Raw genomic sequence first — 24,519 nt, forward strand, 5'->3', positions numbered from 1 at the left:
CAGAGGGGACATGAGGAAATGGGGGCTCGGGAGGTGTCGGGGCTCAGCGAGGGGATGTAGCCTCGGGGGGATGCTGGCCAGAGAGACGAGATGGGCCCGGTGAAGATGACAGGGGCTCAGGGAGCAAACCCTGGCAAGGGCTGAGGGCTCGGGGCCGCAGGGTCCGTGGCATGCTGCGCGTGCCGGCAGCCCCGTTTCTCAGATAGGCTGCCTCCGTCCCCTGAAACCAGAGGGCCGGGCTTACAGGCCTAGCTCCCCCCTTACTCACTGTATGACCTCGAGGAAATTAACCTCTCTCCGCCTCGGTTCCCTCATCTGGACACGGTGACAATAGCAGCACCTACCTCTTTGTGTTGCTGTGAGGATTAAATTAGTTCATACATACCCGGTACTTTGAATAGTGCCTGGCACCTAACAGGCCCTTGGCAGATGAGAGCTAGTATGTCATTATTACTCATAACTCTTTGGTGTGGATTTAAAATGGCCCATTGGTGGTGGAGTGAGGATGATGGCTCTCAATGTCACCTCCTCTTCCTTCCCACAGCCCACAACACCCTGCCTCTCCCTGGGTCTCAGGTCTTAAAAGGAAGTGGGGGACAGAGAAGCAAGAGAGAAGGGTCCCATCTACACACCTACACACACACACACAGACACACAAACGTTGCCAAGGCTGCAGATGGAAATGCATGCAACACACCCTGTAGCCACCAGGCGGCGAACTCAGCCCAGTTGCTAAAGAGGCTGCTGTCCCCTCAGCCAGCCTCCCGTAGCTAGGAACTGTGCCTCAGGACGCAGGGCATCCGACTTGGGGGCTGAGGTCAGCCACTCAGAGAGGCAGGACCAGCCAGGGCCTGACCCCAGGCGGGGCAGGCGTGAGAAGTCAGGGCTGTCAGCTGGGCTCTCTGCTTGGGTCTGCGCCTCCCCTCTCTGAGCCATGCGCTGACCTCTCCTCACTCTCCCCTGGGGGGTTCGCTATCTCCACTGCCCTCCTTGCTGAGAAGACTCCACTGGCACCCCCACCTCCTGCTGATCACCTCCCAGGAGGAAGACCGGGAGATGGGCATGGCCAGGAAACATCCTGTTCACTGCTCACGATCTGAATTTGGGGTATTTTCCAAAACAAAATAAAAAGACATGCAGTCTGGAGGGGGTGAGACTGCAGGCAGGGAGATGAGGGAGGAAGCTGCTACCAGGCACAAGAGCGAAGATGCTGAAGCCCCAGCCAGGGCCACTGCGGGAAGCTCTCCCGGACCTGCCGCCTTGCAGAGCACCCTCCTCAGAGCGCCCAAGACCGGAATGTGCCATCCCTCCTCACACACTTCCAGGTATTGTTACTTATCTCCTCCGCAGACTCCACCCATCCTGTCTCTCTCCCTCTCCCAGCAGGCAGCCGGCACCCCGCAGCCTGGTGACCCGCTCACCGCTTGTGGATCTTCTCCTCCAGGTTCTCTGCGCAGAAGGCTTTGACCTCGTAGTCCACACCGCAGGCCTGTGGGGACGGGGGCTCTGACCACAGGGCCGTGGAGAGGCAGGTCCCCAGCCTACCCTCTCATTTCACAGACGAAGACACCAGATAGGAACACCAAGGTCCCACAGCCCAACCCCGCTGGCCTGACCCCAAAGCCCTTGTGCTCAGCCCAGCGCTGGGGCTGCCTCCCTCTGCGCTGTCTCCTCCATCTGACCTGCCGACCCAGCTGCCCCCCAACTCCCCATGACACGGGAGGTCCCAAACCACCCTGAGGGAGCTCTATGCTTTGGACTCCTGCCTCAGTCTGGGTGGCCGTCCTCACCCAGGCAGCCTCCCAGAAACAGCAACAGGCACTGAGCAGACTGTTCAGGGAGCATCTACTGCGTGCAGACCTGTGCTGGGTGGCTCGCTTCAGCCTCAAGCGACCCGCTAACAACACGAGGAGGCACATCCTATTGTCTCCACTTTGCCAATGAGGAAATGGGGCTCAGAGATCTGGGGCCTGGGCCGCTAGTGGTGTCAAATCTTTCCAAGCCTCAGTTTCCCCGTCTGTGAAATGGCAATGATTGCACTTCTATACAAGGTTGCCGGGAGTAGTGCGAGGCCAGGTGTAAGTCCTCAGAACATTCTGGTCCTGTTGCAGCCAATGCCACAGCCAGTGAGAGTGACTCAGGGAGCCTCTGAACCGTCACTGACTGTGGCAGTGAGGCTGACCTCGTGTCTGGGGCCCTGTCTTGAAAGACACTGGTTGTCTGAGGCGGGATCAGCCCAGTATAGACACAGGGACACGACAGGGAGGGTGGTCCTGTGTGTCTGCACCTTCCAGGGAGAAAGCAGGGACCTGGGGACATGAGAGTCCTGGACCCAGACAGATGCTCCCCTTGGGGTGACCTACCTTCCCTGTGTCTTCGGGCCCTGGCTGCAATGTCACAGAGCATGGGAGGTTTGGAGGGATCTGTAAAAAAGGCAGAATCAGCCACCTGTCACGTCCACCACTGTCCCTCCCCACACCCTGCACCCCCGCCACCTGCGCCACCCCACTCACCCCTGAGATCAGTGTTAAAGGGTTTAGCTCAGCCCAGTCTTCATAGCAACGGCTAAAAACGATCTTTCCGTGATGCCTACAGTGGAAGGCAGACTAACGGTCCCCCAAAGATGTCACATCCTAACCCTCTGGGACTGTGTTACGTCACAGGACAAAAGGGACTTTGCCGATGGGATTCAGTTAAGGACTCTGAGATAGGGAGAGTGTCCTGGACTATCGTGGCCCGACATAACCACAAGGGTCACTGAAAGCGGAGGCAGGAAGCAGCAGCGTCCAAGCCCGAGTGACGGGGTGTGAGGAAGACGCAACCGGCTGCCTCTGGCTTTGCAGGTGAAAAGCCACGAGCCAAGGACGTGAAGCTGGAAAAGGCAAGGAAACGCACTCCCCCAAGCACCCCCAGAAGGAATGCAGCTCTGCCCACACCTTGATTTTAGCCCAGTGAGACCCATTTTTGGACTTCCAATCTCCAGAACTGCAAGATCATAAATTGGTGTTGTTTTAACTGGTGTGTGTACTTACTACGAGTCTGTGGCGATGTGTTACAGCAGCCACAGGAAACTAACACAGCTACATGGAAAAGATGACTCCATAGCCTCTCTCCGCTCTCTAACCCGCACAGAAGGGGAGGGGATTGTGCAGAATCACAGAATCAGAGTGTAGGAGAGACATGGTATTTTGAAATCTGAAATCTCAGAGTCTTGGATTTGAGAGGTGGCATGGCAGAGAAATCAATTTCTTGCCATCCCTCATTTGTGAGCTGGGTTGGGGCCAGGCAAGTGGACACCTTGTAGTGACCCGGGGGCCAGAAAGGGCTCCTTCCTCTGCAGCCGCCTCCTCAGCCCCCCTTTCTCGCACCATGAGGGTCTGGGGAGTAGCACAGAGGCAGGGCTGACGCCTCCAGTGCCAGGTAGTGTAAGTGACAGTGCCCCCGGTCCCAATGTGCACTAGGGAGCTGGGTGACATGGAGCAGCTGAGCCTCACTGGCCCCGTGTGCCCACCCAGAGGTGGCGCTTCTGGAATGGGGCCCTGGGGATGGCAGCCCCTGACCTCAAAGGTGAAAGGGTAGGCGTGCTCGCCCAGCTTCTTGATGAGGCGCTCCTGGAGCCGTGTCAGGGGCTTCTTGTCCTCGGGGGCCGGCGGGAAGGACTGCACGTTGGCCACGAATAGGTCCTTGCGAAAGGTCAGGCCCAGGACATCGAGGTCCTCCCGGCCATAGCGGAAGGCGCAGGTCAGTGTCACATAGACTGTGGGGAGCAGGGGCACTGAGGAGGGGCCTGGAGAGCAGCAAACAAGTCCCCAGAGTACCAGCTGCAGCCCTGGGACTGGCCCCGGCCACAGGCCTGTCCAGAGGTCCACAGCTCCCTGGAGATGGCTGCGCTGTCTCCCCGTGGAGGGGCTGGTGTGGAGTACCTGGAAGCTGCCTGTGGCCTGCCCCTGGGAGGAGCTGGGGCTGCCTGCTGGGTCAGTTCCCATCCCCCATCCCCCCACTCCCTGCACGTGTGGTGGGGCATGGGAAATGATCTGACAGGCGTGGTGGGGGCTGGAGTAGGCTGGCAGGCTTGGGGTGGGGGTCAGGGGCCTGGGGAAGGAGCAGGGAGATCGGGGGGTGCTGAGTGATGTCCCCAGGCATGGTCTTGTCTCAGCCCCCTGCTCCTGTCTTCCTGCTGACCTTGGACAATCCCTTTACCTCCCTGTATCAACGTTTCCTTCTGTAGAATGACTCCTGCCTGCCCTGTTGGCATCCCCAGCCTGGCCAATCATGACATATTGACGGGAAAGTGCTTGGGCACTGGAAACATTCTCCCAAAGTGGGCCTGGGGCAGGGCACTGACTGTGGTGTTGCTGGGGCTTCCAGGGGACCCCGTGGAGAGGGGCAGGGAGACCCTAGGCTGGAGGTCATGGGGGAGGAGGAGGCCCCTGACAGGCTGGGGGTGGGGCCGCAGCCTACCTCTCCTCTCTTTGAGATACTCAGGATCCACCAGCACCACACCATCTGTGGGAAGGAAAGAGTGAGCAGACCCTCCCGACTTGACCTCCCAAACCCTCGAGCCCAGGCACCAACACAAACCCAACCTTCTGTCCAGCTCAAAGCATCCTGAGAGAAATGGGAAGGCCAGCTCCCGGGGGGCATGGCCTACTTCCACCATTCCACCCCGGTCCCGCCCCAGGCTGGCCCCACAGACCCAGCTGATGACTATCAGCAGGTTACTTAACATCTCTGTTGCTTCGTGTGTTAGTAAGAATAATGAATAATATGGGTTGAAACCTCTAGGCCCAGGTATACTTTGAAATTTAGAAGTTTCAAATCGTAGAGAGGCAATATGGCACGTGTTCCCAATATTCTGTGATTTCCTCTGTGGGACCTGCACCCACTATTAAAGTCATTGACACTTCCACGGGGAAATGCCAGTATCTCAACAAGTGGCTAAATAAGGCATAAACAGCCTCGTGTCAGTTCAGGTCAGGCTTGCCAATAAATCAATTCTGCACCAAACTTAGAAGCAATTTTGGTTTTCAGAGATTTCTGGGTTTGGAATGTGTAGATCAGGGGTTGTGATCTGTAGTACCCACCTCACAGGACTCCTGGGAGGACTGAATGGTCGTACGTGCAGATGTGCACGTGCGTAAAATGTCTCCCTGTGCAAAGCACTTAGGTGGCGCTTGGCCCTCGTGAGCAGCACGGAATGTGCCTCGGTGCCCTGAGGCCTGCCCTCGGGAGCAGAGTCCAGCCGGACACGGGCTTCTCTGCCCAGCACCCCAGGAGACCAGAAACCAGCTCAGGGGTCACCCCCTTGCCTGGTATCTCCAGTCCATATCTGGCCAAACCTCTCTCTCCCTCCTGCTCTCTGCCCACACTCACCCACCGCCACCCCCACCCCTGCGGCCCCCAGCCAACCTCTCAGGAATCTCAGAAGCCTTGTCGGCAAGTGAGTGCCTGGAGGGGTCCCAGTCCAACCCCAGGCCTGGGCAGGCGCCAGGGCCACTGGGCAGGGGAGTGGCCAACCTGTCCCCAAAGCCTGATCATGCATCTTCCTTTTATGGTGGCATCTCCTCTATGCCACGTCCTGCACTGGCACCAGGGGCTCAGCAGAAAACCAGCTGCAAGGGAGTCCCAGTGAGGCCACTCAGTGCCACAGGAGGCTCCCTGGGAGAGGGAAGCTGGAGCCAGGTCTCAGGGGACAAGTAAAGGTCGTTGATTACACGACTCGGGGCTAGACCAAGGCAAGCAGTGGGAACAGCGTGGCTCTGCGGCCTGGGAGAACAGATTCTGGAGGCTGGCGGAAGAGGAGGGCCAGGCCTGATCATAAATGTCCCATTAGCCGGGCCAGAGGCTCGGACTCGCGTGCAGGTCTGATGGGCAATAGTTAAGCACAGGGAGGATATAATCAGATCAATGAAAGGGCAATGCCACAACAAAAAACTATTTCTCACTGTGAGTCACCTGGTCAACTCTGGGCAATGCCCCAGAGCTCTCTGGGATCCCCAGGGCTCTGCACAGGGCCTGGCACAAACCAGGTGCCCCTCCGAAGACCTGAGGGCTATTCCTGGGAGGCTTGGCCAGCCCAGCCTTCCCCTCACCCTCCAACTGCCCTCCAGGGACTCACCCACAGGGTCCACGAGGTCGATGTGATCCACAAAGTCCCGTTTTCCCAGATAGACGGTGAGCTGGGGGAAGAGGCACAGGGCACGTTAGCAGCTGAGGGCCTGGAGGACACAGTCCCCTGCCCCGCAGGAAACCCTGGGGGCTGCCCCTGAAACTCCCAGACCCATTCCTAATCCTTATCAAAATCATAACTGGACTTGGACCCTCACCGCAGCCCTAATACTAAGAATAGCAAACCCCTGTAAAATTTTAAAAGCATCTCTTCCTCCCGAAGACCTCTGGGAAGGAGTCTTAATTGTTTGTTTTACAAGTGAGGACGCTGAGATCTTCACGCCAGGCATCCCTGAGGGTGCAGTAGCCGCAGCAGGGGGTTGGCCGAGCGGCAATGCCGGCATCTCAGAGAGGGCGATGGAGCCCCAGGCTGAGCCCTCTGGGAGATCTGAGCACGGACACCGTGTTCTTCAATTGCTCCCCACACCCGATGCAGCCTGGCAGGGATCCACTTACGTGAGGACTTGTTTCTTTCCTTTTTAAAAAATTAATTTATTTTTTTAAATTAACATATAAAATCCTATGTTATTTACTGTGTACAACCCAGGATTATAAAGTATATATACACTGTGGAATGGTGAACTCTAGCCTTAACAAACGCATTACCCTCCATAGTTATCCTTTGTGTGCGTGAGGACTTATCTGAGGCAGAGAGGAACCGGGGAGCTGGCCCCCGCTCAGCAGCCAGCCTGCAGGGAAGAACCCCCAAACTAGAATTCCAGTGGCTCCAAGCCAAATCGAGAGTGCCACCTTAGATGCTTCCTGCTCCTCAGCAATCCCCAATCCTGATGGCTCTACCTCCGCAAAGTTTCTCAAGACCATCCCTCCGCACCCCACAGCCACTCCTGCCTGGACAGACGACCACACTGGCCCCTTGATGCTCTGCTGCAGGCAGCCTCATGGCTCTGAGCCCTCTCCTTATCCAAACTGGTCATCCTAAAATGCAAATCCAACCATGCTCCTCCTATCTGAAAACCCTTTCATGGCTCCTCCGTGCCCAGTCATAAGGATGACAAATGAGTTTCATTCCAAGAGCTAACTCTGATCGGCTGGTAGGGGCTGTCTGGGGCCTGTGCTAAAAGTCTCAGAGTCCGGTGTGGCAGGAAAGGATGGTGGTGACTGGTGGTGTCTGCTGTGAGCACAGCAGGAAGTATGGAAGCACATGTGGCACTGTCTGCCAACCCGGGCCATGGGTCCACGCTCCTAAGCCCAGCCATGGCTTCCTCGAGACCAGCCCTGCAGCCTCCCAGCCTCAGCGCCCTCTCCCACTGCCTCCCTCCTGGCACCCGGAGGCTCAGCTGCTTGGGACTCCCCTCCATTCCCTGCAATTTTATGCTCCTGCCAAGAATGCCATTTTCCACCTTGCCTTGCCTGGAAATGCATCCCTCCTGGCAGGAGCTGTCACCGAACACCCAGGCTGGGGCCTGCAGCCCCTGCTACCTGGCATCTCACCCTTGCCACTTCATGTTGAAATGATCCATTTCTGCGTGTGCCCCTGCCGTCTGCTGTGAGCGGCATGGGCTGTGCCTGACTCATCTCAGCACACCCTGCCCCAGTCCCCCAGGCGTGGCCCAGACCTGGCCTGGAATAGCATCTATGTGCTGAACTGAGAGGGAAGCAGGATGGAGCCTGGGGCCTATGGGAAGAAAGAAAGGGGGACAGGCCCTGGGTGCTGCCCTGGATAATGAGGTGATGAGGTGATACCAGGGTCCTCTTGCACCAGGGGACTGGCTCACCCCATGCCGTTGGCACTTACAGATTGGCTCGTCCTCTGTTTGGCACACTCACGTCTCCCCCTACAGCAGGCTGGGGGACCCTAAAGTCCAGGGGAGTTGTACCTGTACCCCATCGCAGAAAGTTTCCTGGGAGGCCCCCTCCTTGGGATGCAGGGCCCCTAAGGAAAGAGCTGTGTCACCCATCAGATGGGGAGCAGCGTCTGCCCCCTCCCACGGGGACGTGTACATGTCAGTGGAGATGCCATGTGGTGTCTCTGTGGTCCCAAGAGAGGACGATTAGAGTCTGGGGTCAGGGAGGAGCCGTGTGGCTGTTACAGACTCACCTTTCCATTTGGGCTGGCCTTCTTGAACACTCTGTGGAGAGAAAGAGAGGTAAGGCCGGGTTCGCGCATGCCGCCCAGGGGCTCCTGCAGGCCCCCCAGAGACAGGACCTTGGCCCAGGGGCCTGGCGTGCCTGACAGGCACCACGCGAGCGCTGAGCATGGAACAGTGCCCGGCTTACCAACTCCGCCGCTAAGCCACCATTACCACCATGAGGGCTCTCCTGGGCCAGCAACAGCCCCTTTGCAGCCTCTTCCTCTCGGAGCCGGCAAGGGAGTCTTTCCAAGTGCAAGTTCCCCAAGCTCAAGCACAGAAAAACCTGGCGTGCCAGGAAGCCTGTGGGATCTGCCTTTGCCTCCTCTGCCTTCCAGATCACCTCCCCGGTTCCTCAAGCACAGCAGGCCGATTCCCATCTCAGGGCCTTTGCTCGGGCAGGTCCTTCCCTGGGACGCTCTCCCCCAGATACACGCTCGCCCTGCCCCACCGCCTCATTTGAGGCTTCAACCTGCCCCCACCCCCAATCCTTCTCTGGCTCTACTTCTTCTCTGCTAACATGTTGCTCCACGAGGGCACCTGTACACTGATGTCTATCCCAAGCTCCCGGAACAGCACACTTAATCATTGTTCAATAAGTATGTGTTAATGAATGGCAGGTAGCAAGCACTCAATTAATACTAGTTGAACAGGTGAATGAATGAATTCATGAGGGAATCAACTGCCTGACTGACTGAGAAACTGAGGCCCAGGAAAGGAAGGGGACACACCTGTGCTCACGCAGCAGCGCCCTGGACACAAAATCAGGCCGAGATGCAGTCTCCTGCTCCAAAGGAGTGCTCACTTGCCTTCCCTAGCTCCCCTGCTCTCTCCACCCAGCCGGGTCTGGGAGCCTGAGACCCCTCACCCACCCCCATCATCCAGCCCCTGAACCTCACACAGTCAGATTGGGAGAGAGAGAAGAAAAGTGAAAGATAGAGACAGAGCCCCAGAGATGAGGGGTGTTGGGAGAAGAGAGGGGAGGAGGGGGACACAGGCCCTGGACATGTGAAAACAAAAGATGGAATGAGGGATGGAGAAAGAGAGAGGAACAGCCACAAACAGAGATGGCGCAGGCCCAGCAAGGCTGAGAAGGACGTCAGCCACCCAATCCCCCTGGAGCAGGAGGCCTAGCAGGCATCCCAGTGGGCAGACTGGCGAGGTCCGAGACAGGAGCCATAGACACAGCCGCTTTCCCCTCCTCCAGGAAGGCGAGTGGTGGCTGGCTCTGTGCTGCCTCCACAGCCCTGGCCTGCCTTCCCCACTTCTGGGGTCCCCAGGGACCACTGGTGTGTCTGAGCATGGCTTGCAAAGAAGAGCCTGGCATGTCCCTCCCCCTTCTCCCCTAGAAGCCCTGGGCTTTTCTCCCCCTCATAAATATTTATCAGTGTTTGGAGTGTGAGATGCCACCATCAGCTGGGGTGTGATAATTGCTAAAGTGAAAAAAAAGACAGATCACACGGTTTGAACTAGCAGCCCCCAAGATGGGTCTGGACCTGCAGAGGAGACTAGAGAAGTGGCACAGGCTACAGGGACTCTGGCTGCTTCTAAAAGCCCCAGGAGCCCAGGGTCTGAGGGACAGGAAGGCCACGAATGCCTGAGGCCACAAATAACCGAGTCAGGGAAAGCCAGAACGATATTCAAGAGGGGAGGGAAGGAAGACAGAACTAGCATTTGTTGAGTGGCTAATTCTTCCTCATAACAGCACCATGAGATGGGTATTATAAACCCCATTTTATAGAAAATTAACTCAAAGCTCAGAGAGACTGTAATTTGCTCAGGAACATACAACGAAGCAAGGGGCTTGGTCAGGATTCAGACGCAATTCTGCCTGCCTGCCCCCAGAGACTGGGTGCTTTATATCCAATCCTGCTGCAGGTTTTGATAAAGCAAGTGTTTTTATCAACATCAGGAATAACAGCAGAGGGGAAATGAGGACAGGAGAGGTGAGGGTGACGAGGGGCAGGAAGCACGGCCAGCAGTGAAGAATGACCTGCCACTAACTTAATTAATCGACACTGGGGCCACCTCCTTCAGGAAGCCGGGACTGCTGATGGCTTCCTCAAACAACAATAGCTGCCGTTCTCCCTGAGAGCATGTTATGCCCTACTCACAACTTTAAGTATTTTTCCTAGAACACCACTGATCCTGAAAACAATCCCATTTCAGAGATGAGGAAACTGAGGCTAATGGAGGCGAACTGTGGTCTGCCTGTTTCCAGAGTCCATGTCCTTTCCACCATCACACTGCCAAGCCCTCCCTGAAGCAACTCCCCTGGCTTCCCGACCCTAGCACTATCAGAAAAGAGGCCCCTGTGGCGGCGTTTCCAGTTTACCAGGACCCCCACATGTGTAGAACCATACAGACGGCTCTGCCCGTCCACTTTGAAGAGCAAACACAAACGCCCAAGACTGTGGTCAAAGCCAGACTTCCAGGTTGTGGGAGATGGGGTTTAGCTCACCCCTGTCCTGTCGTCCTGTCTATGTCCCACAGCCTGGTCCTCAGAGCCACCGCTGGGTGCCCAGCAGAGAAACAGCAGCTGCGTTCTAGCTGATTAAGGCTCACTGGAGACAAGGAATAGAAACCTCCCAACCCCCAGGGTAGCTCAAGAAAAGGGGGAGGGGACACTATAAGGGGACAAAAATCTCACGGGAAGGACGAGCAGGCAGGACGCCTGGGCGCTGGAGCCAGCACCGGGGAAGCCATCCGATTCTTAGGCGGTCGCGCTCTCTCTCCACCTCTCCGTCTGGGGCTGCATATCCTTCCAGCTGCACTGCTCTCTGTGCGGCTGCTCCATCGTTTCTGTGGACCAGCTCTCTGCTTACTCAGTGCTTTTCTGCTCCTCCGTCCTTTTGGCTTGCATGTGACTCTCACTCCGACCCTGTTTCTATTCTGCCTCTCCATCAGCTTCCCACTGCTAACTGGCTGAATGGCCCAATTCCTAATTCCCAGGAGAGGAATGTGATTGGTCAGCCTTGGTCAGGTGTCCCACACCTACACCAATCAGCTATGACTAGGTGTGTCACAAACCTGGTGTGTCCTGTGGTCCATGAGGCATGGGCAAAAGAGGGTCCGTGTAGTGGTTTTTTCCAAACTAGGGGTCACAATCCACTGATTGATAATGAAATCAACTTAGAAGGATTTTCTGGTTTCTAATGAAATGGAATAGAATAGAATAGAAAATATAAGCATGCACTGCGGGTAGCAAGGGTATAACAGATATTACTACATTCGCCAACATTCAGTTTCTCCCTCAGGCTCGGCATATGGGAGTATCAAACTCCTCCAATCATATGAAGCTAGGCATGCCCACATGGCTTGTTCTAGCCAATCAAATATGAGTAGAAGTGCCACGTGTCACTCCCAGGCAGATTCATTTAAGTGCTGGTGCTTGATTCCACGTGCCCTCCGTATTACTTCCTATGGCTGCTGTGGCAAATTGCCACAAACTTAGTGGCCTGAAACAACACAAATGTGCTATCTTACAGTTCTGTCGTTCTGAAATACAAAATGGGTCTCACTGGGCTAAAATCGAGGTATCAGCAGGGCTATGTTCCTTTCTGGAGCCTCTAGGGGTCGTCTGTTTCCCTGCCTTTCCTGGCTTCTAGAGGCCACCCCCACTCCTTGGCTCATGGCCCTGCCTCCATTTTCAAAGCCAGCAAGAGCTGGTTGAGTTCTTATCACACTGAATCTCTATGACCTCTTCCACCTCCCTCTTCCACTTTTTTTTTTTGAGACAGAGTCTCACTCTTTTGCCCAGGCTAGAGTGCCGTGGCATCAGCCTAGCTCACAGCAACCTCAAATTCCTGGGCTCAAGCGATCCTCCTGCCTCAGCCTCCCGAGTAGCTGGGACTACAGGCATGTGCCACCATGCTCGGCTAATTTTTTCTATATATTTTTAGTCGTCCGATTAATTTCTTTCTAATTTTTAGTAGAGACGGGGTCTCGCTCTTGCTCAGGCTGGTCTCGAACTCCTGAGCTCAAACTATCCGTCCGCCTCGGCCTCCCAGAGTGCTAGGATTACAGGCGTGAGCCATCGCACCCGGCCCCTCTTCCACTTTTAAAGACCCTTGAGATTACACTGGGGCCATCTGGATAATCCAGAACAATTTCCCTATTTCAAGGTCAGTTGATTAGCAACAACCATTACCCTCTGCCATGTAACATAACATATTCACAGCTTCCAAGGATTAGGATGTAGATGTCTTTTGGAGGGAGCAATTCTTTTGCCTACCATATTCTCTTTCCTCCAGCACTGAAATCAGCGGTGATCTGATGGGAAAGCCTCCACCAACCTAAATCCTAGGGCTCTCCTGCTACATGATAGATGTGTAGCTTAAGGGGGAAAGAAGGCTCTTGAGCCACTAAGGTTTGGGGGCTGTTTGTTACTACTGCAGCAGACCAGCTTCTCCTGGCTGATACAAAAAGTGAGTTTTATTAAATACTTAGTGAAACTTTTGTTTTAGGTGAATATGTGTGTAATGAGTTACAATGAAAAATGAATTTTATGCAGCAAATTTTAAAATGTTTAAAATCACTGTTCTAGAAAAACATACCTAAACCAAACATACCCTATTAGTGTCTGTGTAGCCTGTGGGATGCTATTTTCTGATTTCATTCCATCAGGGTATTCTACCAAGAATACAGGCAGGTCAACTCTCCAGTAACCAGAATGTTGGCTTCTCCAGTGAGCCCCATCCGCCATCTGCAGCATGGGGTACCCGTTGATCAATTTTGACACTAATACTCTGTTGCTCTTCTGTGAGCCGTCGGTCCTTCCAGTATCACTTTGTGCCTGTCAGGGAGAAGGTTGCACCACAAGGGACCCAAATGAAGTACCTTCTGGGACAGATTACCCCAAAACAAGAGTTTATAATTCTGTATGGTATAGCTAAACAATGGAATATTACACAGCACTGAAATTAGGCTTGCTTCTTTCACAACACAGGGAAATACCTATCATAGAATATTAAGCAGAATAAGTCTGGAATCAGAACAGCACATTTGTCATGAGCTCAACTTTATACTCAATAAACACCCAAAATAAAAAATGAGAAGACAATGTTCTTAAGATGGCAATAACCCCCCTAACTCATCTATGGATTTAATGCAATCTCTATCAAAATCCCAGCTAACTATTTTTGCAGAAAAATGACAAGCTGATCCTAAAATTCATAAGGCAGTGCGAGGGACCCAGAATAGACAAAACAATCTTGAAAAAGATAGAACCAAGTTGGAGGACTCACACTTCCCAATTTGAAAATTTATGCAATGCTATAGTAATCAAGACTGTGTGGTACAGGCATAAAGGAAGACACACAGATCAAAGGAACAGGATGGAGAGTCCAGAAATAAACCTATATATTTATTGACTTGAGTCAAGACAAGTCAATGGGGGAAAGAACAATCTTTTCAACAAATGATGCTGGGGCCGGGGCAGTGGCTCATGCCTGTAATCCCAGCACACTTTGGAAGGCCAAGGTGGGAGGATCACTTGAGCCCACAAGTTCAAGACAAGCATGGGCAACATAGTGAGACCCCATCTCTACCAAAAAAAAATGATGAATGATGCTGGGACAACTGGATATCCACATGCAAAAGAATGAAGTTAGACCTCCTATCTTACACCATGTACAAAAATTAACTCAAATGGACCAAAGATCTAAATGTAAAAGCTGCAACTGAAAAACTCTTAGAAGAAAACATAAAGCCAGGTATAGTGGCTCACACCTGTAATCTTAGCACTTTGGGAGGCAGAGACAGGAGGATTGCTTGAGGCCAGGAGTTCAAGACCAACCTGAGCAAGAGGGAGACCCTATCTCTACAACAAATGGAAAAATCAGTCGAACTTAGGGGTGTTTGCTTGTGGTCCCAGCTACTCGGGAGGCAGAGGCAGGAGGATTACTTGAGCCCAGGAATTTGAGGTTGCAGTGAGTTATGATCATGCCACTGCACTCTAGCCTGGGCAACAGATGAAACCTTGTCTCTCTCTTTTTTTTCACTCACTCACTCACTCACTCGCTCACCAACCCACTCTCTCTGAGACCTTGTCTCAAAAAAAAAAAAAAGTTTTTTGGGAGAAGAAAACAAAAGTATAAATCTTCATGACCTTAGATTAGGCAATAGTTTCTTAGATATGACAGCAAAAGCACAAGCAAATGAAGAAAAAGCAGATAAAATTTAAAAACATGTGTGCTTCAAAGATCACTAACAAGAAAATGAAAAGACAATCCATAGAATGGAGAAAATATTTTCAAATCATGTATCTGGTAAGGGTCCAACATCCAGGATATATAAAGAACTATTCCAACTCAACAACAAACAGGCAAATGACCCATTTAAAAATGGACAATGGATTTATTATATTTGAACAGGCATTTCTCCAAAGAAAATACACAAATGGCCAATAAACACAAGAAAAGATGTCCAACGTCATCAATCATCAGGTAAATACAAATCGAAACCACAATGAGATACTTCATATCCACTAAGACACCAAGGTGGCTGTAATCAAAGAGAACAATAACAAGTGCTGACAAGAATATGGAGACACTGGAATCCTCATACATTGCTGGTGGGAATGGAAATGGTGCAGCCGCTTTGGAAAATAATCTGGCATTTCTCTAAAAGTTAAATATAGAGTTAACATGCGACCCATCAAGTCGCTCTTAGGTACATACCCAAGAGAACTGAAAACATGTCTACATAAAAACTTATACATAAATGTTTGCAGCAGCATTTTTCAAAATAGCCATAAGAGTGCAAAAAAAGAAAAACCCAAATGTCCATCCACTGATGAATGTATTTTTTAATGTCGTATATACATACAATGGGATATTATTCAGCCATAAAATGGGATGAAGTACTGATTCATGCTACAACATAGATGGACCTTGAAAACACAATGCTAAGTAAATTAAGCCAGATGCAAAAGGCCACATGTTGTACGATTCCACTTACGTGGAATGTAATGTTCAGAGTAGGCAAATTGATAGAAAGATTAGTGGTTGCCAGGTGTTGGTGGGAAGATGAGACGGGGAGTGATTTCTTCTTCTACCTATACTTCTGCTTGCCTGCCAAGAGAAATGGCCATTGGACTTAGGAAACACTTCATAGGGTCGGGGTCACAGCCACCATCAGGCTGAGCCAAAAATACAGCTGACACACCCCAAACAGGCCTCTGCTCAACTCTGACCAGTGGCTATCCCATTCGTCGTTCACTTGCCACCAAACGTGCACACAGCCCCTCCCGATGCCAGGCTCTGGGGGCACTAACATGAGCAATCCATGGTCCCTGCTGATGAAAGACCACAGTATAGCCAAGTTAGAGAAACCCACCAAGAATCATGGCCACCATACATTAAGCTTTCCCCATGAACCAGGTGCTGTGCTAAGCATTTTATTAATACGTACGTTATTATATTATTCCACCTAAATATTCCAGTTTTTTAGAGGAGAAACTCAGACTCCAAGACCCTACTTAACTTGTCCAGAGTCACAAAGCCAGTATCAGAAAATTCATACAGGAGAAACCCCATGAATGGTCCACCTATGGGAAACCATTTAGCCAAAACACATCTTAACATCAGAAAGCTCATTCTGCTTTCTGCAGATTCACTACCAGTGAATTGAGAGAGCACTAGTAACAATTCATTCCTTTGTGAGTGTCAGAAAATTCATGTTAGAAAAAAATGCTATAAATGCAGTGAATGTGGGAAGACCTTCAGATATTTACTCAATCTTTAGTCAACATCAGAGAACTCATCCAAGGCCGGGCGAGGTGGCTCATGCCTGTAATCCTAGCACTCTGGGAGACTGAGGCGGGAGGATCGCTCTCGCTTAGCAAGAGCAAAACCTCATCTCTACTAAAAAGAGAAAGAAATTATCCCAACAACTAAAAAACTAAAACTAGAAAAATTATCCGGGCATGGTGGTGCATGCCTGTAGTCCCAGCTACTCAGGAGGCTGAGGTGGGAAGATCCCTTGAGCCCAGGAGTTTGAGGTTGCTGTGAGCGAGGCTGATGCCACGGCACTGTACCCAGGGCGACAGAGTAAGACTCAGTTGGAAAAAAAAAAAGAAAAGAAAAAACTCATCCAGGAGAGAATTCAGGTGCCAGTTACTGCTCCAAGTATGTCACAAATATTATTAACTCATTTACTCTTCCAACAACCCTAAAAGGAGTACCATATCATCCCATTTCACAGATGAAAAATTAAGGCTCAGAGAAGTTAAGTGATTTGCCCAGGGTCACACAGTGAGCAAGGGGCAGAGCTAGATATTGGAGCTCAGGCAGTCTGGCTCCAGAGAGCATGCTTATTAGCACTCACAATATTTCCTGAGAGGGGGGATTGTGTGGTTATGTCTGGGAAGTTGAGAAAGGATTCACGGGAGGAGGCAGCAATGAGGAGGATTGTGAAGAACGCACTGAAGTGAAGAAGAGGTGCAGGCAGAGGACTAGAGAGGGCAATTGCGTCCACTGGGTGCTGGGGAGATAGCAAGTGGCCTGGGTGGCTACAGTGTGTCCTGAGTGCCTGGGAGGAGCATGAGGCTGAAGGCTGGGTTACAGAATGGTCCACTTGCTCCCCCAGAGAGTCCCAGAGTGCTTCTATCTGTGGGCCCTGGGCTAGGAGAGTTGAGGATGCTGTGAAAGGCCTTGAATGCCAGGCTGAGGAACTTGGCCTATATCTAGAAGGCAATAGGGAGCCAGGGGCATTTGGTGGGTAGAGAGGATGACTGGCCAGGACTATATTTTGGACACAGAGATGCCCTCAACCCCATAACTTTCCCCCATCTCTGCCCCTGATAGCAGTCATGGCTCAGCTGTGTAGGGTGGGGACCAGGCAGGGGGCATTCACTCTCAGAGACAGCCACCCTACATTCTGACCTACTTTCCTGGGAGTGAGAACAGCCATCAGGGAGCAAGGAGGTGTAAGGAGCAGGTGGCAAAGGCTGCAAAGAGGTTCCTAGGGCCCTTATCACAGTCTCCCTGGTAGCAGAGTTATTTGTGTACAGGCTTGTCTGCTCTGCCGGAATTTCACAGCCCTCCTGTGTCAGAGCGCTGCCTGCCTGTGTACCCGCCATCAGTGCACCTGCTTCTCAGGACAGCCCAGGAGGGGGATGGAGGCAGGAAGGCAGGAAATGTCACCCCATTTCGCAGATTTCCGGAGCCTGGGGAGCCTGAGGGATCACGCACAACCTGCTTCATTTCCCAGACGAAGAACTCAAAGCCCAAGGGAAAGAAGAGTCTCGCCAGGGTCAGGAAACTCAGGCTCAGAGAGATTCTCTGTGTGCCCAGAGTCAGACTGGAATGATGCTCCCGTCCCCTTACATCCCTGCCCCAAATCCACCAAGGCTCCCTTGGGCCACGGCATGGCTCTGTGGGCACAGGGTGCTGTCCGGCAGGCCCGAAGGGCTGGGGGCAGTTGGGGGCTGGGGGTGTCTGGCAAGTCAGGCTCCTGGGCTCCAGCCTTCCCACAGGTTTCCAGGCAGACAGCGATTCCCCTAGCCTCCTGTCCGCGTTCAGTACTCACTTTCCTGGCCACGACCCACAGTTGTGAAAGTTTTTGCGGGTGCAGAGTGAAGAAAGAGGGGAGCCTCCAGTGGCCATGGACAGAGGGCAGTTTCGTAAAGAAGCCTGGCGCATTTTCTGTTAACCATGAAATGAGAGATCTGAGAATCAAAGGTTAGTAAAAATCCCCCTGAGCAGGCGCAGAAGCTGAAGCAAGCAGACCCTTCCTGACCCGGGTGTGACCTCAGGCCACTGTCATGTGCTCTCTGAGGCTCACTTTCCCTTGTCTGGAGAATGGGGTGACATCCACCCCATAGGCTGGAGCTCCACATAAAGACCTGGCACCTAGTCAGGAGTCAATACAGGGAAGCTGACACTGTTGACACCATAATTATCACCATCATCATTGCCCTGGTCAATGGTCTGCCCTGCCCCACATTCAGGGGAGAGTTCTTGCCCAAATGTCCCTCACGTGAGAAGGCCCGAGGGTGGCAGGAGATGGATATGTTACCCCACCTGGAGCCAGACATTTTTCTAGCTGTCTGTCTCCCTCCCAGTCCCAGATGGAAAACAGTTTACGATGTTTCTTTCCCAGTTTAAACCTCCACATTCCAGAACCCTCGGAGACATGCCCTGCTCCTCCCTCTTCCTGTACCACCCTTTCCATCGGTTCTCCCAACTGCACACCCTTCCCAGCGTCCCCTCATCCGAGCGGCTGTCCCCGATGCTTCGGCTTAACGCGCTCTTGCCCCGATGCCTCCCCCCGCCCCCCCTCCCCGGCTCCTTCCCTTCCACTCTTCTTTCCTACTTCCCTCCTTTCATTTCTTCCTTTTATCTTTCAGACCTCTGGGGCTTGCGCTGTTCTGACCTGCAGGAGACACAGAGCCCTGTGCCCTGTCCCCAGAGCACCTACACTCTGCAGCAAGGAGACAGACAATCCGCAAATAAACGAACCCCCTCAAAGCACAGTGGGAGGGAGGAGGGAGGTGCACCTATGATGCGCCCAGCTCAGCTCCGGGCCCACGTCAGGCACCCAGCACACATTCACGGCTTTCTCCCCCTATCCCCGCTGTCCCCCCAGCGTCCACACAGGGCCAGCACATCGCCACTGCCTAGTGACACCATGGAACTGAAATGACGGCAAACCCCGGAGAGCAGGAACTGCGTCTTCCTCCAGTCATTTCTTTTTCCTTGATACAACATCAGGTGCTTAATAAAGATCTGAATGAGCAAACAAATGAACAAACAAGAGCCAAGCCCTGAGCCGGGGAAAACAGGCCCTGGGCCAAGCAACATGTCAGAGGCAGCAGTCTCGCCAGCAGGACGAGACACCGGCTGCGCGGCCCCGGCGGGAGCCCGTTAGATCCAGGGCGCCCCAGACACGAGACACTCCATTATTTTCCCAGCAGGAGGATTTTACGCAGAGGGTTTTTTGTCTTGTTTGTTTTTTCTTTTTACCAATTTAAACGCACAAACTTTTAGGGATATAGAATAACATTTTATGTTAAAATAATATATTAATTCAGAAACATTATTTTCTTCCCATTCTCACATTTCATAAAACGTCACAATAGATCCAGTATGGTGCCACATCTCTGACTTTGTGTCAACCACTCTGTGGGTCAGTCAGGGACTCTGTAGGGACCAAAATCTAGCTTTCTCGAGAAAGAATTTTTGGAGAAAAAAAACCATGCCTTATATTTATCCAGATACGGTGCCCAGCGTGTGCTGGAGCTGGCCTGTATAGACTCATAAGAGTGACTGTCACGTTTTTAGGAATTTGGTGAGCTAGTTATTAAACACAACCACTACCAGTGGTTCTCAGCTTGGGGTGACTTTGCACCCCAGACACATTTGGCAATGTCTGGAGACACTGTGGGCTATCAAAATGTGGGGGAGGGATGCTACCGGCATCTCGTAGGTGGAGGCCAGGGACACTGCCTGCATAATGCTCAGGTCAGTGGCCCCAGCCCCAGCAAAAGTCTCCAGCCCAGAATGTTAACAGTGCTGATGCTGAGAACCCCTGATACAAACTTACAATTAAATAAATTATATTAAAAACAAAAGGAATACATACTCAAAACTTACCACTTACTAAGTATTTCACTACTATGCTTCTGAGGTTATTTATGTCTACTGTATATTCATGTCTACCTTATGGTGGGAATACCATATAATGGTGTCTGCTGTTGATCTCTTCCTAACTCCATGTACAATGACATCACGTTGGTAGAGTGAAGTCCGTGGTGGGAGAATTTACACCACAGAAATTGGCAAATGCTACAATCTTACCCACCTTCCTTTTTTCTGGAAGGCCAGTTGTTCGCAGTGCGCCACTGGGCGTAGTACTAATTAGAGAGGGGAAATTCACAAGCCTGGTGCATCCTTCCCAGTTTCCAGCCAAGGGAGAAGGCTCAGCACCACCTACCGTATGGAACGCAGACCTGAATGTGGCCACAGGCACATACTCTACACACGCATACCACACGTACAAATACTAAACACACCCCATATACACACATGCATCACACTCCCCACACACGTACACCATACACACTGCACTTACCTCCACATGCACTCCCACGGTAGCCCTCTAGCCAGCAGAGGAATAATTTGAATAATGAGAAAAATAAGCAAAAGAATGACAATCTGAGCCCAAAAGTTTGAGGCCGCAGTGAGCTATGATGGTGTCATTGCACTCTAGCCCGGGCAACAGAGCGAGACTCTGTTTCAAAAAAAAGACAATCTGGCTAACTGCATTGTTTGATGTCTGAGCATCTTCACCTCTACTCCGTCCTCATCCTCTGTGGTCCACCCTTCCCCACACACCCCACATCTAGCCTGCTAAGGTGAAGGTCTCAATACTGCCCTCACCCCCCTAAGGAGCACCCAACCCAGTGACCCCATTTCAGTCCTGCTGGAGGCCCTGGATGCATGGCCCCCATCCCTGCTCTGTGCCCAGCTCTCGGTAGGCTCCAGGGCTGAGACTGGCCTCCGCCCCTCCCCAGAGCCCAGGACAAGCAATTCCCTGGGTGACTCCACCCACCTGACCACTTTAGCTGCCACCAGATGCTGGCAGCTCCGGACCTCCATCTCCAGCCAGACCCTCTCTGACCCCACACCCGCCAGCCTTCGGACATTTCTACTTGGATGTCCCCCAACTCCTCAGACAAGTCCCAAACAGACTCACATACACACACTGTTCCTCCCCTATGCCCTCCACCCGTGCTCAGCCCAGAGGCTGGTGCACAGGAAGAGCTCAATCCCCCAAAGAGAGGAAAAACAAACTTCCTGGTGAAGCAGATGGGAAGTCTTACCCCATTTTACAGATGAGAGCCCTGGGATTCAGTGGAGTTAAGGGGCCAGCCCAGGAGCAGCAGCAGAGGCAGTAGCCTGTGGGGCGGAGGGAGGCCTGGGAGAGCTGGAGCTGGGGGCTGCAGGCAGCAGCGGCCAGGCCAGGGTGAGCCCGGCAGGATCGGCTTCCCCAACCCCGAGTAGGGGGCTCGTTACAAAGAAGAGGAAAAGGCGTTCCTGATACGCGTCCTGTTTCCTCTCCTCCTGCGGGCTTCTCAGGCCACGGAGGGCGGATGTCCCTGGGCTGGCAGCACTCTGCCTGTGCACCGACAGGCTGAGGGCGAGGGTCTCCCTGGGCCCCTTTCCGTGCCAGCAGTCCGGGCCTCATGGAGACAGGGGCTCACTGAAGTGACCCCTCGCGGTTTCCTTCCTAGTCTTATCCCTGGAGGGTACTGGTCACAACCAGGCACCTCCTGTGCATCAGAGGTCCCACAAAGGCACCTCCACCAGGAAGCCTTCCATGTCACCTCACTTGCTGTAGGAGCCCGTCTACGGTCCCTGTCTTCCCTTCCCCACAGCAGCCAAGTCCATAACTCTGCCCAGCTCGCTCTGTGGCTACTGCCTGTGGGACCCGGGCTCCCCACGAATCAGGAAGTGGAGGGATCCCCAAAGGCAGAGGCCATCAAATGGGGTTTCTTGAGTAAGAGGACAAGGCGCATCTCCCCTGTCAGACAGTCCATCCTGAGGGTGGAGGTCAGATCTCCTCTGTCAAATAGGGATCTCTCTGAGGGCACTGGCCATGACTCCTCCATCTGACTGGAGGCTCCTGCAGGATGAAGGTCATGCCTCCTTCCTCAGACAAGGAGCTGCAGAGGGCAAGAGGACTATGTTCCCTATGTGACATAGGGAGTCCCAGGGAACAGAAACCACGTTCCCCCTGTCAGACAGGAGTCTGTCTCTGGAAGGCAGGGTCATGCCTCCTCCATAAGACCAGGAGCTCTCAGAGGGCACAGTCCCCATATGCTGCCCCCACAGCAGTTCCCAGAACAGACTTCGGTTCAGTCTGAAACACAGAGAAGGGCTTCCCTCTGGGGCAGAACTGGGGCGGAGTCTCACACATTCCCTCCTTTGCCCAGCGTCCATGCCAACCTCCCACTCATGCCCTCTGGTGAGCTGAAGCCGCCATGCCATACTTAAGATAGCCATATGTCTGGGCAGAGGCTAGCAACCTCTGGGGAAATGGCAATGGGGCAACTGAGGGATTCCTGACAAGAGGACACCCAGGACAGGCTGGGCATCTGCTCTGGCTAGATGTGACCAAGTGTGTGTCCTGGATGGGTCTCTACGCCTGGCTCTGCCACTAACTGGGCAAACCTCTTCCCCCTCGCCATTGCCAAACTCCATCAGCACCCACCTCTGGCTAGAGTGCCATGAAGCATCAGGAAGAGGGGCTGGAAGGCCCTTCCTAGGACCCTGGTGAGAACAACACTGGCCTTCCCTGGGTGCCTGTCCCTGAGCCTGGTCCAAGCAGCCTCCACAATCGTCTCCCTACTTGCGCCAGCTCCAGGGAGCTGCTATTAGTTAGCATCGATCCACAAAGTGCTTTGCTGACACTTTATGAGCTCAGCCTCACCAGAGGCCCCAGGGACTGGGAGCCAGAGGCAGAAACCAAGCCCTGGGAGCCCAGGCCACGGGGTACAGCCAGGGAGCCGCTGAGCCAGCGTTTGAAATCAGGCCCCAAGGCCAAGGCCCAAACAAGCCCAGAGCCAGCGCTAGGTAAATGTTAGCTGAATGTATGTTAACAAAAAAGCAACCTGACTAGATATTAGTAACAATCTGGATATATTTGCTTTTTCTTGTTCTTTTTTTTAGTGATTTTTATTTATTTATTTAATTTCTTTTTCAAGATGGGGTCTTACTATATTGCCCAGGCTGGCCTCAAATACCTAGGTTCAGGCAATCCTCCCACCTCAGCCTCCCGAGTAGCTGGGACTACAGGCATGTGCCACCACATCTAGCTCAGGTATATGTTCCTATTAAGAAATTATTATTATTATTTATAACTGATACAAGCCAGACACTATTCTAGACACTATATTAACTCATTAATATTCACAAGAACCCTATAAAGTAGATACTCTTATTATCAACTGAGACACAAACAGGTTAAATAATTTGCCCAAAGTCACAGAACAGGAAATAAAATATGGAAGCAACTCAAACCATCTGCTTGATAAATTAAGAAGTAAAGACACAATAACAATGCTTCTGAATTTTAAAAGAATTAGATGTTTTTTGAAAGATACAATTTATCCCAAGTGTGTTCCAAACCAAACACATTCATTATTGGACATCCTGTAGTCTGGTTTAGGATGTAAGAGGGTCTCTGCAAGAGTAGTATTACAAATGTAAAACACATGCTGATCTTAAAGTCACAGTTATCCTTCTTTTCAAACTTTTGACTGAGTAATTTTATTATTCATAAAATTTAGAAAACAAAAAGCCCCATAATAACAATCATTTCAAGATTTGCCATTCGTTAATTTGTCATGTGTTAGGTACTTTACATATTTATCATGTTAAATCTTGAGGACAACTCAAGGAGAAAAGGGCATTAATCCCACTTTATGAAAGTGGAAACTGGAGCCCAGAAAGGGGACAGGATGAGCCCCTAGTCACCCAGCTCGTAGGAGGCAATGCCAGCCTGTCGGCCCTTTCAAAGCCCTGCTCCTTCCCTGCCCACACGGCTCCCTGTGCTCTCAGAAGGTGGCCTGGGGAGGCCAGAGCCCCACAGAGGGGGCAGCCAGCATCAGAGTGCTCAGTCAGCTGGCTGGTGGGCCCAACCCTGCAAGGCAGGGTCCCCTAGGGCAGAGAGCTCAAGCTCTGCCTCCACTGGGAGCCTGGCCCAGGCTCCGGGCTAAAGACGCCTATCTCACACCCCTTCCTTGGTGGACATGATCCATTTGGGTATTTGCATCCCTGGGATGGTAGCTTCTCCCTGGCAAGACTGTGCTTGGCACAGAAGTGTGTGATAAAGGAGTTAAGGGCACAGGCTAGGGGCTAGGCAGGCCTGTGGCTTCCTGGCCCTGCACTTGAGCTGTCTGGAGAGTTAAGTGAGGCCCCACACACAGTGGGAGCTCTGTAAGTGGTGATAACACTAACCACCGCCACACCCAGGCAGACTCGCCCGGGTGGCCTAGGCAGGTCCCTGTCCTTCTTGGCTTCAGCTGGCTCACGGGCTCTCCGTGGGGTTCACATTACCTCTCAGGAGCCTGAGCAGCTGAGAAGAGATAATGGGTACGAGCAGTTCCGAGGAGACCAGAGTGCTGAGCAGAGACAAAGCCTGTTATCAGGACAAGGCTGAATTATCGAGCATTTTTAAGAAATGCATTTCTATTACTTCCAAGAACACATGGGCTTGCAGACGAGGTCGGCGCAGCAAAGCCAGCCAAGAGCAC

General features: G+C 52.5%; 1 protein-coding gene across 2 annotated transcripts in view; it reads right to left on the reverse strand.

The window, feature by feature from the left end:
- The window catches only part of ARRB1 (arrestin, beta 1), a 32,379-nt gene extending 11,132 nt beyond the window's left edge, over window positions 1–21,247 (reverse strand). For both annotated transcript variants that reach the window (XM_012645740.1, XM_012645738.1), the window contains exons 1-7: window positions 21,085–21,247; window positions 8,228–8,258; window positions 6,119–6,179; window positions 4,462–4,506; window positions 3,561–3,757; window positions 2,364–2,423; window positions 1,422–1,489 (exon numbers count right to left, since the gene is read on the reverse strand). In XM_012645740.1, coding sequence (XP_012501194.1) covers window positions 1,422–1,489; window positions 2,364–2,423; window positions 3,561–3,757; window positions 4,462–4,506; window positions 6,119–6,179; window positions 8,228–8,258; window positions 21,085–21,089 — 467 coding nt within the window. In that variant the 5' untranslated portion in view covers window positions 21,090–21,247. The remainder of the gene's footprint in view (window positions 1–1,421; window positions 1,490–2,363; window positions 2,424–3,560; window positions 3,758–4,461; window positions 4,507–6,118; window positions 6,180–8,227; window positions 8,259–21,084) is intronic.
- Window positions 21,248–24,519: the final 3,272 nt, after the last annotated feature.

The sequence above is a fragment of the Propithecus coquereli genome, unplaced genomic scaffold (assembly GCF_000956105.1).
Source record: "Propithecus coquereli isolate 6110/MARCELLA unplaced genomic scaffold, Pcoq_1.0 Scaffold235, whole genome shotgun sequence".
Taxonomy (NCBI): Eukaryota; Metazoa; Chordata; class Mammalia; order Primates; family Indriidae; genus Propithecus; species Propithecus coquereli.